Raw genomic sequence first — 15828 nt, 5'->3', positions numbered from 1 at the left:
TTCCATTACAATTATGAATCAATTCTTGCCCACACTGTCCAGTGCTAATGGTAGCTTTCCAGATTATCTGCCTGATATTATCATATTCACACTGCACAGAAAGAGAGTTCCACATGATGGCTAGAGTGGTAGTGAATGCTGATCAGCATTAAAATGCACCTGATACATACACACATACACACACACACAGTCTGTGCAGTCGTGGTGACTGACCTGGGATCAGGTTGGAGTCGTAGGTGCAGGCCCGGGTCTCTGTGCTGTTCCCTGTGCACTGGCTGCCAGTGGGGAAGAGGATGTTGCAGTGGCGAACACGGACCTGCACGCCAGTGGGCTCACACTGGGACCAGCGTGACCATGGCGACCAGCTCTCTGCCGAGGAAACGCAGGGACGCGGCCTCAGCCAAACACGTGTGTACACAGGCATGTGTGTGTTATGTGCATGTGTGCATGTGCACATGCGTGTGCGGATTTACGTGCATGGATGCAAGTGCATATGTGTGTGTGTATGTGTGTGTGTTTCTGCGTGTGTATATGTTTGTGTGTATACTGTGTGTCGGTGTGTATCTGTGAGTGTATGTTTCTGTGTGAATGCAGTGTGTCTGTGTGAGTATGTTTGTGTGTATGCAGTGTGTCTTTGTGTGTGTATGTTTGTGTGTATGCAGTGTGAATGTGAGTGTGTACCTGGACAGGGCTGGGTGTTGCACAGGGCTTCCTCAGTGTGCAGACCCAGGCAGATGTCTCCACCGTAGGCAGCAGGGGGGCTGCTGCAGGTCCGTGTGCGCGTGTAGTGTCCCCCTCCACACGGCAGGGAGCACCTAGACCAGGGAGACCAGCACGACCAGCCACCATCCACTACGAGAGCGAGGGAGAGAGAGAGAGAGAGAGAGAGAGAGGCATCTAGTTAATGGCAGTGAGTATCTATCTACATGTGAGGGTCTACATATTTATGAGAGATGTTATTGAGGTCACGGTCGAGAATGGTTTTAGCTGGTGGAAATGAATCTCAGATTCCAATTATGAACTGAGCTCAACAAGAGTCCTTGATGCGTGTGCAATTTTCTGAAATGACGACACTCGAGTTTCATCAACAGCACTCCACAACAAAATCCAGGAAGTGCCATGCAATCAACCGCAGACCCACATCGCATCACCGCTGTGTGATGTCACAATGGTGCACAGAGTTTGTGGAGGGGACGTCTTACCTGGGCAGGGATTGATGTTGCACTCCTGGTACTCCAGAGCTGGCCCCAGGCAGGGAATACCCCCGTATCTGGCCTCGGGGCTGCTGCAGACGCGTTTTCGGTTCCGAATGCCACGCCCGCAGTCCCGGCTGCACTGGGCCCAGGAGCCCCAGGGCGACCACCCGCCGTTGACCATGGGGGACGTGATCCGGCTGGACCGCAGGAGGTCTCCTGCAGGCAGAGGCATGGATGGGGTCAGAGAATCAGGCACAGGAGGAGGAGTCTTCTTCTCCAGCACATACAGTATTCTGCAGCTGCTCTCACTAAGAGGTTATTCTGTGCTAAGTGCCCATGCACCAGATGGCAGTAAGAAAGAAAACACAAAGCAGAAGTTTAGAAAATGAATCTGAATGATGTGCAGCACCATCCACTATGTCTGGAGTGCCGCTTCTACACGCCATTTTAAAAAATTCAGTGTACTTTGAGGGGAAATAAGAAAAAAAAAATATTCCAAAGAAAGATATAATATATGTATTCTAAATGAAAGGGCAGTCTTTTGCATTGTAATTGTATCCACAGCTCTTGGAGATGGGCTGGTCTTACACAGCAAGGCATATTACACGCCGAGTTAGCGGATGGCAGCCCACAGCAGGTTCGTATTGATTTAACACGCCTCTGCACCTTTCTCCGGCCCGACTCCTCAGCGGGGATGCAGCCCACCTTGTGAGAGAGCCCTGTGTGAAGGACGCTGGGAGCGCCGCTGAATTATTCAGGCGGTGACATCATCGCCTTCACCGGCGAGCGCCCCGCCCTCCCCAGTGCGCTCATCGCCCGGGAGACAGCAGGGCGACTTCTCAATCTGCTCACACCTGGACGAGCCGCGCGGGTCACCTGGGGTGAGGGCTGCCGTCAAGGCCTGCAATAAATCTGAATCCCCCCGACCGCCCCTGGAGGGACCAGAGCGAGCATGAGCACGCAACTCAAGCAGGCCGCTGATGCTTTCACTCTGTGATAAAAACAGACTACTGAAACTTTTACTCTGAGCCGAAACCCACTGCTATAACTCATGAGCTAAAAAGGACTGCCAACATCTTCATTCCCAGTTAAAATGGACTACTGACACTTTCAATCAGAACAAAACTAACTATTGATGTCCTCGCTCTGTCAATAGTCTGCTTTAGCTCAGTATCAGGACATCAGTTGTTAGTTTTACATCAGACTGAAAGTGTCAATAGTTTGTTTTAGTTCATTTTAAAAACTACTGATGCCTTCACAGACTAATGACACTCATTTCAGAGCTAAACAAACCACAGATGCCTTAACTCTGAACAAAAACAAACAGATGATTTCACTCTGAGAAAGGAGACGGATACTTCCGGCAACGATTGACTACTGACACACAGTTAAAACAGACCACAACTGACGCCTTCACTCAGAGGCAAAACAGAGTATTGCTACTTTCAACTAAAACTGACTACTGACACACAGAAACAAAAGACTACAGACACCCTCACTCTGAACCAAAGGGTCTACCGACGCTATCTAAGAGTCAAATAGAGAGCAGAGATAAAGTAGATGAATGCAGATGTCTTACTCTCAGCTATAAAAAAGGCTACTGACATCTTCAGGGTGGACATGAGAGGATGGATAAAACATACTGCTGATATACTGACTTAATATCTATGTGAGAATGGTATGTCTTTATCCACTGTGATCTATATTACTTGCAAGGCATCACACCTACATGTTCTATATGTATGAAGATGTCATTTAAACTCAGAACATGAGTGGGCAGGTGAAACAGACCATGCAGCCGATCTGTTAACAACATTGCAGCAGTAACCCGGGCATGCAGATTTTTCCTATACAACATCCGCAGAATCCGCCCCTTTCTCACCACCTACTCAACCCAGCTCCTGGTCCAAGCAATGTTTCTATCCCGCCTGGACTACTGCAACTCTCTTCTGGCTGGACTACCAGCATCTGCCACCAGACCCCTGCAGCTCATTCAGAATGCTGCGGCTCGTCTGGTCTTCAACCTCCCCAGACACTCCCACGTAACTCCCCTGCTCACTACCCTCCACTGGCTGCCTGTTATAGCTCGCATCAAATTCAAAACATTGATCCTAGCATACCAGGCAGTCAAGGGATCAGCCCCAGCATACCTTCACAAGATATTCAAACCCTACATGCCAGCCAGATCCCTCCGTTCTGCTACCTCAGGACGCCTAGCACCTCCCCCTCTTCGCACCTGCACTTCCAGAACACGTCTCCTGTCTGTTCTGGCCCCACGATGGTGGAATGACCTCCCTGTGGAGGTCAGAACAGCTGAGACTGTGAACAATTTCAAACGACGACTGAAGACCCACCTCTTCAGGCTGCACCTCTCTCCATCCCTCCCTTCCCCCCTGTAAATGACTAAACTTAGGGCTGTAACTAGGCAGCTGTTTCATAGGTTACTTAGTTGATGCGCCTGTCTTAACGACTACTTGTATTTTTATTTATTTTTATTTTTCCATAGATTGCGTTGTTGCCGTTCTCGTTGTTAGTGTTAATCAGTTTAACCATCAGGGTCCAAGTTGAACTATGCGGTTGTTCCCTGTACTTGGACCGGTACTTCTCTCTAAGGGTTTCGTCATACTTGTTCCTGGTTATGGTTATACACTTTGTTGTACGTCGCTCTGGATAAGAGCGTCTGCCAAATGCCTGTAATGTAATGTAATGTAATGTTAAGAGAGGCCAATATTAAAAGGCAAATTAAAAAAAAACATGTTTTCTATATGAAAATCTCATTTCACAGCTTGGGCAAATAATGATCACCACCACAGCATGTCCTGTCTCAGTTGTTCCAAAACCCAGATCAGTAACGGGGGGCTAAGCCAAAGGACCTTGTGCACAAAACCGTAAAATGAATTAATGGCACTTGTAGATCAGGCAGCATGATTTACAGTCTCCAGTACGATTCCCAGAGCAGTCAAATATCCTGCCTGAAAGCCCCAAGGAAGCCATTTCAATTGATTAGCCAAATGTCAATTAAAACTCTGTAATGCTCCCTCACTGGTGGCTCTGAGGATTTGAGGTCTGTTGTTTAGTGCCTAGCCAATACCAAGCCAAAATGAAAGGGGTATAATTATGAAGTGTGTGTGTGTGCACCCAAGGTTGGTCAAGAAAATGATGAGTAATGTTGTGCCTGTGATCCTGGGTTTGACTACTTTTACTGAAGAACAGAGAGCAGAATTACATTAGTCTGGTTTTCTCCCAGCCCGGGAAAGAACCAACAGCGCTTGCGGGTCTGGGCCCACAATTTCACAATTTTAATAACTACAATTTCCATTTTTTCATCCAAAATTCAACCCTAATTAAGAAAAGGTTTATCACATTGCTGCCTCACAGGTTTGGACAATGGCCCCATTTCCATTGAGGATGAGACCAGAAACAAACAAAAGAGAAGGGCCTACTGGCTGGATACAGTGCTGTGAAACAGTGTTTTCCCTTTCCTGATTTCCTCTATTACTGCATATTTGTCACACCGAATGGTTTCAGATCTTTAGACAAATTGTAATATGAGACAAAGGGAAACCAAGTAAACAAGACATTTAAACAATAATTTCATTTATTTAATTATTATTTTTTAAAAAAATTAAAGTAATGAAAACACCTGTATCACCCATTTAAAAATGAATTGCCCATTTAGTTAGTCAAACAAACAAACTTAATCTATCATTAAATTCAGCTGATTGAGTATGATCAGGCTTTATTGCAGCCAGCCCGACAGAATCTAAATCTCACTCACATTGAACCTTACCATCAGTCTGAATTTCCCGTTGCCCCATATTATATTTAGTCTAAAAACCTGAAACCATTCAGTGTGACAAATATGCAATAATAGAGGAAATTAGGAAGAGGGCATATACTTTTTCACAGCACTGTATATCAGTCAGGGTGCTGTGGAGAAACTGCAGTCTACCATCAGTGTGAGGGAAAGAAACTAATAGAGGTTTCAGGACTGTCCTTCTCCAGAGTGCTTTGAGAACCCTTCCTCTGAAGAGAAAAAGGTAATCATGTTCAGCCCAGGAAGAAAAGAGGACTAAAATTACAAGCACCATCATCAGTAATGTCCTTTCAGTCCTTTTTTTGCTGAAGTCGCTCCAGCACACAAACCTAAAGGACAGTGCATGAGCCGTCTGAGCCATGCGGTAATGACTGCGATGATTTCTGCTCCACACCTTCATAACAGAAGCGCCATTACTGCATTACTGCTGGAAATTTTCACAGTGCAGTGGAAACAGAGGGTAATGGGAAGCCTTGGGAATGGACATGTGCATGCCAGAAAAATGAGGCCATGTCAGCCGAATCATGGGGATGGCACTGTGATCACAGGACCAGGATGACAACATTTCCACAAAAAGTATGCAGGAAGAAAGAAGGCATACATGGCGGTTACTCATAGCAATGGGAATGAGAAAAAGGAATATATGCACAGGCACGTGTACGAGTACACACACACACACACGCGCGCGCGCGCATGCACACACGGACGCACGTACGCACACGAGAAAATGCTCACACAAACATACACGTATACACAAGAACATACACAAATACACACACCTATGGGTTATTCAAAATCAACTATGTCTGCTTGCTACAAGAAATAAAATACAACCTGTGAAGATCAAATTAACTACCTTTACCTCTGATTGGCTGAATTTCCTGAATCAAATTGGATATCCTCCCAAAAATCAACTACCTGTTTGCAATGACTCCTGTCACCCCACCCTCAGGCTGCACTCAAGGCTAACATCCACACAATAAACCATTCAACAAGCAATCACAAGGTGCAGTCTGTCCTAATATACAAATATGTATATAATGTACAGCGAATGATGTATTGCTTGGAATCTTCTGAATGTTTGCAATGTTGCACTACATTGTATTGCATATTGCTGCATTGTCTTGTAATAAAAATTCGATTTACTATGGCAATTTTGCTTTTGCTTTGTCGTTGCACTGTGAAAAGGCTGTTTAAAGGCAACCATGTCCTTCACCAACAGGAGAATTTGATAAACATATAGGCTCTGGCAAATGGCAGAACAACAATCAAAATACCCCTCAGGGGGAAAAAGAATAATTGCAAGGGTATGGTGACAAATAAGACTGAAATGTAATTTAGGTGCACTGTACAGCAGGCAAGAAAAGGAGACTATTGTACAGAAAAAAGGCACATTCTCTTCACATGCTATGACAAAGTAAGAAGACATACAATAATTTACAGTCTTCAGCAGTGTGCTGTACATTTAAATTTCTACTCCTGCTTTCCAGTTTCCAGCTGACAGACCCCAATCGATCGAGAGGGCCTTCTGCAAGTCATGCATTTAGGCATTAGTTTTCTCTCACAATGCAGAGCTAATTACTGGAAGATGCCCTTTCTATTGACAGAGAGAATGTCGACAGATGGACAGGCAGATAGACAGAGAGGGATCTCTCTGTCAGGAGAGAGAGAGAGAGAGAGAGAGAGAGAGAGAGAGAGAGAGAGACCAATTACAAAGCACTCGCTATATCAATTTGTTGTACTGTTTTAAAATTCATATTTTATTAATATTATTCACCCCTTTTGACACTTGAGTTCAGCTCTAATTGTTGTGTTTTCTCACCTTTGTAAATATGAATTAATTATATATGTGTGTGTGTGTGTGTGTGTGTGCGTGTATTAATGTCTTGCTACAGAGGCACTTAAAAATTTCCTTTGAGAAACTGAGACAGACAGACAATGTGATTGAGAGAATGAAAGTGATGAAAGAAAAAATCACATGGACAGGGAGAGCAGAGGGACAGAGAGAGAAAGAGTATAGAGTTATAGACAGTACAAATAGATTAAGTAGATTGACCGAGAGGCAGATGGATAGTGAGAGAGAATGACATGAAAAGGGAAAGAGAGAGAAACAGATTTTGACAGAAAGAGACGGAGCACACCATCAGTAGATCACCTCATAGTGATAGACAGACAGAGATTGACAGACAGACAGAGGTACTCACCATCAGTAGATCACCATATAGTGATAGACAGACAGAGAGTGAGAGATTGACAGACAGACAGAGGTACTCGCCATCAGTAGATCACCACATAGTGATAGACAGACAGAGTGAGAGATTGACAGACAGACAGAGGTACTCACCATCAGTAGATCACCATATAGTGATAGACAGACAGAGAGTGAGAGATTGACAGACAGACAGAGGTACTCACCATCAGTAGATCACCATATAGTGATAGACAGACAGAGAGTGAGAGATCGACAGACAGACAGAGGCACTCACCATCAGTAGATCACCACATAGTGATAGACAGACAGAGAGTGAGAGATCGACAGACAGACAGACAGACAGAGGCACTCACCATCAGTAGAGCATCCTGTGGATCCGTCGTTGGAACAGTAGCGCATCTCAATCCTCTGGCGGCCCACCTCCAGCAGGGAAGGGTCCGGCACACTGGCCTTGCAGGTGTAGCGGAAACGCTGCTCGTAATGGCCGCCGTGGTCAGAGATGTTCACTGGAGCCCAGGGAGTCCAGGGCGTGGTCTTCTTCAGGTCCGGGCAGGGGAAACTGTTACAGGACTGGAACTCCTGTCCAATCAGAAAGCAAGAACAGACATGCTGGCGGTTCTGAGCGAAAACCACGGGTGCCAGAAATGTCATCAGAGTGGCCAAGTCCCCAACCCATTCTAACTCTAAATAAATGAAACCCTGCATGTGCTACTTCTTTTACTTTTATTACCTAGGTCATTGCTATAGTGCTGGTAGCAACTTAGAATCTGACAAAGTTTGTGCTATAAAAGCCACATCTGAATGACTGATTAATGCAATGATGTCAGCTTATCACTGCCTTAGTCTTCAAGGTACATTAGCATGCTGGTACCACTTTCAAAGGGACACTAGTGTAGTCTCATCTGCAGATGGTTTGCTAATTTTCAGAAGGTAATTTTGAGGTCAAAGGCACATGCGATGCTCTGACTGTAGCCTACTATACTTTACTGAGTTAATGAAATGTGACGATCAAATCTAAAGAGTCAAAAGGAAGCCAAAACCATTGGCTACAATTTCAAGACGACTGACGATTGAAAACCCATCTAATGTTCAGCTATGTCTCTGTCTTTAAGCATGTGTTTAATAGAATCTTCATTGCAGTTTGAGTGTGAAATGTCACAATGGCTTCGGAAACAAAAACCCTTCTCTGTGCAGGAATTTCTAAGCAAAGCAAATCAAAACTGTAAAACATCCTGCAAACTTTGAATAACCCTTCAATCTAGCGGCTTAAAGTGATATATTTTCACACACTGATTAATGAAAAAGCAGCAATGTACCATCTGCTTTAGACAGAAGAGCAGGTGGCATTTTTACCACTGAATCTTTGTTTAATGAATCACCTTAACGACATACGGCAATTATGAGTGAGGCAGTTCCCAAGGTCACACAGGTAGTCATGGCAACACTAAAAAAGGCAATGCTAACTAATTTCATGCATTCATACTAATGCGTGAATTGAAAATCACTCAATTGGTGATGCACAGAAAAACAAATTGGATGATGGCTTCTTTTGGGGTCACTAAAATCATTAAAAAATGATGTGTGAGCGGGGGAAAAAAATGTGAAGCTTGCTAAAGTACGTCACTCATTCGTCAAATAGATAGGGACAGAGCACTTTGTGAACCCTTACATTAATCAGAGGCTTGTGGGGCATAGCATAAAGCAAATCACAGTAGAGCATCACCTTCAGAGACGTTGTGTCATTTTGCAGACTCGTAAAATTTTGTACCATTAAAGGCTTTTGTGAACCCGGGGAACAGCAGAACACAAACCTGGCAGAAAAGGTCACTTATCAAGATTAATACACAGCAAGGACATCAAAAAATGCTACGGCTCTCTGCTCTGTACTTCTGTGTTCCGTTTCTTTGCTCAAAAAGAACCAACCTTTCATTATGAATACCAGATGTGGCCTTGGTGAACAAAGAAATCGCACACAATCTAACAAGTATGGTACCAATACGCATATGAGAAGCATATTGGTGAGTATTTAGCTTTAACTAGACCCAGCCTGACAGGCTTGTTCTTACGTGGAAAGATACAACTTCAATCCATGGCGCACAGATAATTGGGGGGGGGGGCACCTCTCCCATTTGACATAGGAAAATAGAAATTGTCATTTTGCTTCGGGTGGTGCTATCAATGTCCCCAGCAAAAAAATCCTGGAGAAAATTGCTGTTTGTTCCACCCCCAAAGCCAAGGTGATTCAGTTCTGCTCACGCAAGAGCCAGGGTAAATACAGGACCGAAAATTTTAAAACTGTCAATTCTCCCCCTCCACCCCCTCCCAGCCCCCCCCCCAAACCCCTCCAACATCCTAGCACAATCTCAGTGCAATTAGTCCAACTCTATATCTCTGATCTCAAGTCAATACACAGCAGATGCTGGAAAAACACAGCCTCTTCCCATGGAAGAAAGAAGCACATCGGGGAGAAAAGTTGTCCCAGTGAAAAGAGCTTTCCTTTTTGTTAAATAAACCCTGATTTTATTTACTTAATTTCATCCCAGATTTTATTTAGAATGGCTGCATTCTGACATGTAAGAAACACAAGTATTCTGAGGTCCACACCAAATTCTGCAGTCTCTGTAGCAGATCACACAGTGCAAATTTTTTAGGATGTCGCTACAGAAAAGTCACAAGAACACGTAACATTTTGCTCTCTGCAAAAATCCGAAACTCAATCCCAGCCCCCAACCTCCACCCATACAAGCCCCCAACTCAGTTCAATCTTCCATGTGTCCTCTTCCATGTAGCTAAACTCCAGTCGGTCTCTGTGGCCCATCTCAGATAGGTAATGCCACACCCTTCCCCCACCCTCCATGTGCGTTTTGGCACGGAGTTGAGCCCTTACCAGGCCACAGCCGGGACACTCGTTCCCATTCTCACAGGCCCGACGCCGCGACTGCACCCCTCCTCCGCAGGGCACCGAACAGCGTTCCCATGGCGACCAGCCTGACCAGTAAACATGCGGAGGGCAGGGAAGGTGCTCGTTGCAGTACCTGAGAGTAGGACGAAGCAGACAGAAACGTTTCGCCAAGAACAGTGACACAACTTTCTGCTAAATACATGCAGTGTCTAAATGCAATATGGTGACTCACAAAACGAAGCAAGTAAATTAATTTAACAGGTCTAAAATTGTATCATCAGCTGTGGCAGGATAATTAATGCTATTTTCAGTGTTAAATCAACTATCCAACAGGGTCCATATTTATTCTTAAGAACACAGTAAAACGACCAGTGTGAATTCATCTAACAGTCTAACAGAGTTAGAGAGTCTGTGTTCAACAGGGACCACATGTACTCTGTAAGATTTAACTCAGCTGAGACTAGCACAATATATTTACATTTATAAATGGACGAATGAGTAAAAGGACACAACTGAGATCCAACAATAACAATAATTATTATAATTATTATAATGCCATTGCTATCACATTCTGCTGTACTTCAATGCACTTTGACTCGATGATGAGGGTAAAAAAAGAAATTCTACCAGTACAACTCTGCTGAAAATTCCAGCAACCTTCTAAAATGCCTTTAGAGAGCCTTCAAGGGAGGAGGAACATTGCAAAATGATAACTATACAGGCACATCATTTGTATCCCTGGAGGGACATCAATCAGCTCTTGCCCTGGGTAGTGTGGAGTACCAAGGAGTTCACACAAATTGTAATGTGAAAAAATTCAGAGACTTGCAAATAATGCATACAATTTGCTCTCAAGCATACCCAGAACTATTTACCAGGACAAATCCATTTTAAAAATGCTGGACCACAGCTTGCAGGAAGATTTGCAACTTTGCCAAAAGGTCAGAGCTTTGGGGAAAAGCAGGAAGGAAAATGCCAGACATTTAAAAAAAACACAACATCTTCCCCATGTTTGTCAGACCCTGTAGTCACACATTCAGTCCAAGACCAGGTGTATCACCTGTAAGAACATTTTTTTTGGCAAAATGTATAAATGATAGGTATTTTAACATATGCAAGTGAGTAAAAAATCACTGCAGAATGCTTGATAATCGATCACATTTTATATTCTCTGCTAGTGGCAAACCATGAAATGAAAAGGCTAATACTAAGGTATGTATTATCACATATTTAAAGTACATATTTAAAATAATCTCATCTTTCAATGAATACATTATACACTTACCACCTATTCGTTTTTTGAGAATCATGTGAGTCCTGCTGTGAAAGACTTCTGAGAGAAAACAGTCTGCTGAATTTTAACATGGAATAAAGAAATGAATAAGATTCGGGGAGCACGTCTTTTCGTCCTGGTGCTGAATGAGTTCTGGACCTGCGAAGAGCACCAGCCACCTTTTCACAGATATTTCACACTGCAGGGAAAGCTGTGTCTTATTAAAGAGCAAAGGGGTGTGAAAGCACCAGGCACCTCTTCTAATTGGGTGGTCAAGACAGAGAGAGAGAGACAAAGATTACCCTCCATCTGACCACACTCATCTCCCTGAGAAAGTTTCCACTGCACACAGCAGGGCTGCCCAGACCTGTTCCTAGAGATCTACCATCCTGTTGGTTTTCATTTCAGCCATAATTTGGCAACCCTGATCCAACTAATTAGCAGCTGAACAAGATCTGTAGCTGTTGAATCAGGTGTTCTTTCTTAGGGTTGGGGTGAAAGCCCACAGGTAGATCTCCAGGAACAGGGTTGAGCAGCCCTGGCATACAGTGTCATAATTCATTACCTTCCTTACTAAAAGTTATTGGTAGTATCATATCTGTAGTATTTCTATTATGGCTACTATGACTACTACTCCTACTATAAGATTCTCTTTTACAGAGCAATTTACTACTGCTGCTGCTATTACAACAACAATTAATACTACAGCTACATGGACGACAATGGCTACAACTAAAACTTCTGTTGCTTCTGATATCACTACTGTTACCACCATTTCTACCACTGTTGCTACTGATACTACTCAGACCACATTACATCAGACAATGGATGCTGCCTATGTGGTACCTATGAGTCATTGGCTTCATTGTAATCTTGCTCAAAACTGAACCCTCCCATACCCTGGGCGCCAATTGCGTGTCTCTCCCTATGGAGCTACCATCCTCAGTTAGCACTAGCACGGTCTGGATACGACATGACACCGTGGGGCTCATCCTTGCGCTGAATTAGCCACCAAGCAGCACAGTACGATATATGTTAAAGGACGACAAAGTCAATTAAATAAATTCCCAGTGCCTTCTCACAGAGCTGACGAAAAGTGTCCCTTAAAGCAACGCTCTTAACCGATCGTCCTTTCTGCATATTGTCTGGCCTTCAGCAGAACTCAAACAGAGCCAAGGGCCCTTCCAATGTACGGCCTCACAAAGCATATCAGCAAGCCTCAAGCAGCTGCATTAATTACACCACAAAACACCCAAATCTTACAAAAAATAAATAAAAACAAAAATGAAAAATCATTATGAACATAATGTGCTTCATAGAACTGAAAATATATTATCAGGATATTACAGGTCGCTCCCCATTGTCAGTTTTGTGGGTTAAAATGAGGATTAAATATGGGACTGACATTGCAAAAACAATCAAGTGCAATCAAGTGACCATATTAATATGCACTATGACTCCCTGGAGGCTCTGGGAACATTCCTCTTAAGTTATAGAGCTAACACACTGGTGTTAAGCGCATTGAACTGAGTAAGCTTGTCCAAACATTTATTACCCTTTGGCTGTACAACCAGTGATGATTTCTCCCCTCTTTTTGTTTTTAAACAAAGGTACATTTGTTGGAATTTTACAAATTCAAAGGTATCTTAGAAACCAGCAGGACCATGTGGGTTGCTAGGACACATTCATCATTAAAGCTGCTATTTTTATTTTTTATTTTTTTTGCGCTTCCCAGCTAAAGTCTTAATTGGGCATCCGACACTTTATGTGAGGGAAAGAGGCGATTTCCACGGGCATTTTCACCCCGCCGAACGCTCATTAGCAGGAGGCAGGGAGACGTCTGAAAGGAGGGCTTGTGTTGGGACCCCGGCGGCACCGCACCTCTCCTCGCGGCTCTGGCCCACGCACACTCGTCCCCCGTGGAGAGGGGCGGGGCTGCTGCAGGCGCGCTGGCGGACCTGGAAGCCGATGCCGCAGCTCGTGCTGCAGGGCGCCCAGGGCGACCACAGAGTCCAGGCGCCATTTCTGCGGGGAACACAGAGAGCAGCAGTCGCCACAAACGCGGTGTGATCGGCCGGGCCAGCCAGGGTCACCGGATTGAGGTCACTAGCTAAAATGGTGTCTGTGACCAGCTGTTGTACCCACAACACGCACATTTTACTTTACGAGACAGTGTATACAGTGATAGACGTCAGAAAAGATACAAAAATGTACCAAAACACAAATCAAAACTAAACATAATTGTGTGATGCAATGCTGAAAATTGTCAAATGAATAAAAGTAAAGGGCAAAGTAAAGAGGTAAAGAAGTGAAGAAGATCAGCGAACCTCAGATTAGTGCTGAGATAGAGAGTTTCCCGCAGGAAGTGATTCAGAGTTAGGTGATGTGTTTCCTGCTGACTTGGCAGGAAGTGATGTGGGTGTGGGTGCACTTCCTCTGGGGAATAATCGTGGCAGCATGCAGTACCTGGAGCAGTTGGTGACTTCGACGCTCAAACCCATGCAGGTCCGACCGCCGCACTGCGGACTGGGGCTGTCGCAGGACCGGGTTCTGCACAGGCAGGACCCAGCCACGCCCTCGTCGCTATGACTACAGGACCGCCACCCAGACCACAGCCCGAACCTTCCATCCACGGTCACATTCTTCCTCTGAGATAAAAGGGGGAAATGGGGTACACCATCAGAAAAACAGAGAAGGGCACTGGCCACATGACACAAAATACAGCTTACATATTAACATAGTATAATAAATGGGAAGGAGCCAATTGTAGACCGATTATATCATGTGACATTAGTCAAGAGGCCCCTAACAGTAGACAAATTACACCGGGGCCTCTAACCCAAGCAGAGGTGCCCTAACAATGAAGTTCACAAATGACTAATAACATAACTATCTATTCCTCCATTAACTATACCCGCCTATACTGGTCAAGGTCGTGGGGGGGTGCTGGAGCCTATCCCTATTGGGTGAGGGGGAGGAATACACCCTGGACAGGGCACACACACCATTCACATCCAAATAACAGGGAAAGGTTGACATACAAAATATGAGAGAGAGCGAAAGAGAGACAGCTTCCCATCCAGTAAATAAATACAATGGTATCAGAAAGTTGACAGACTTCTCCTCCTGTAGAATTCAAATTCAGTTTAAAAGCCAAAAATGTGTACGGTAAATTCAGTTAATCCCCATTATGGCTCCCTCACAACGCCAGGTAAAGGTGAGGAAGAAACTTTCTGAAAGCGCATTCAGACTGTCACTAAGATTAGGCCACAGTTGTGAGAACATCTGAAGCCTGCTTAGGAACAGAAATGGTTTCTTAACTTCTTAACAGCTTCTTTCCTTTCCTAAATTCAAAACCCAATGTTCAAAACATTCTCCATGAAAATATTTCCGAAATAACATTTACCTTCGCAAACCCCCGGGCTGGAGACAGGCCACATGGTCTGTTTCTGTTGCCAGCATTCATCTATTCAATTTAATTTTATTTGTATAGTGCATTTTACTGAGACACTGTCACAAAGACGCTTTACAGTGAGAATACAAAAGAAAATTGCACAAAAAACCAAGCAAAAAAAAAAAAAAAAAAAAAAACTGCCCAGCGGGAAGAAAAACACTGAAATGGTGGCCAGAATAAAACAGCCATGGGAAGAAATCCTGAGAGGAGCCTGACTATAGAGGGGGAGCCTGGTTGTAGGGAAGCGGTCTGAACCTGAGACAATGTCATCAAAAAGACAAATCCTCTCAGTCGTTCTGCAGAGTTCATATACTCCCATGAAATTTGAGGGCTTTTGAGAATAAGCTTTTCCTATTATGTGTAGATTTGCCTGCAATCACATAAGCAGTCTATAAATATCCAACACAATCAATCACAAGATACCCCATCCACCAAAGGCTCCTGGAGACCCACACAGCCTCATACACTTATGACACCCCATCTGTTTACAGATGGATTGAAAATTGGATTTTGAAATTTTTTTTGGTAAAAAAAAAAAAAAAAGAGCTTAATGTCATTATACCACCATTGCCCTCAGCACTCATAAGAATGGCATCATAAGAATCAAGACATCTTTAGTCATACTCATGAGAATTCCACGAGACAACTTGCAGCACAGGTGCTCCTGAGGACAGCACAGCCTCCTAGTTTAATTAAAGCAATCAAAGGAAGCTCACTGGCTCATGGGTAAGTGCAGCAGAGCAGTGTAAATGCTTCCGGTGGAGACCTGGGGTGCAGTAGGCAAACCTGAGACATGGGTGCAGCTGGCACATCAGTGGCTCGAGAAGCACAGCTGGCGATTCCAGAAAGAAAACCGGTAAAATGTTGGCACCCTGACCATTTAATTTATTCAAATTATTTGTCTAGAATACACTGAACCCTTTGGGAAAACACAAGGTCATCAATTAAGATGAAGATCGAGTGCCAGCCCATGT

The 15828-nt window shown here is 44.2% G+C and overlaps 1 protein-coding gene across 4 annotated transcripts in view; it reads right to left on the bottom strand.

The window, feature by feature from the left end:
* Positions 1–15828, bottom strand: part of LOC135260852 (semaphorin-5A-like) — a 63827-nt gene that overhangs the window by 6002 nt on the left and 41997 nt on the right. For all 4 annotated transcript variants that reach the window (XM_064346499.1, XM_064346498.1, XM_064346497.1 and 1 more), the window contains 7 exons: positions 13867–14048; positions 13282–13425; positions 10113–10260; positions 7579–7804; positions 1203–1412; positions 682–852; positions 214–369 (listed from right to left, as the gene is read on the bottom strand). In XM_064346499.1, the coding sequence (XP_064202569.1) occupies positions 214–369; positions 682–852; positions 1203–1412; positions 7579–7804; positions 10113–10260; positions 13282–13425; positions 13867–14048 (1237 nt within the window). The remainder of the gene's footprint in view (positions 1–213; positions 370–681; positions 853–1202; positions 1413–7578; positions 7805–10112; positions 10261–13281; positions 13426–13866; positions 14049–15828) is intronic.

The sequence above is a fragment of the Anguilla rostrata genome, chromosome 8 (assembly GCF_018555375.3).
Source record: "Anguilla rostrata isolate EN2019 chromosome 8, ASM1855537v3, whole genome shotgun sequence".
In the NCBI taxonomy this organism is placed as follows: Eukaryota; Metazoa; Chordata; class Actinopteri; order Anguilliformes; family Anguillidae; genus Anguilla; species Anguilla rostrata.
The sequence above is the reverse complement of the archived record's forward strand: the minus strand, read 5'-3'. Positions and strand labels throughout refer to the sequence as shown.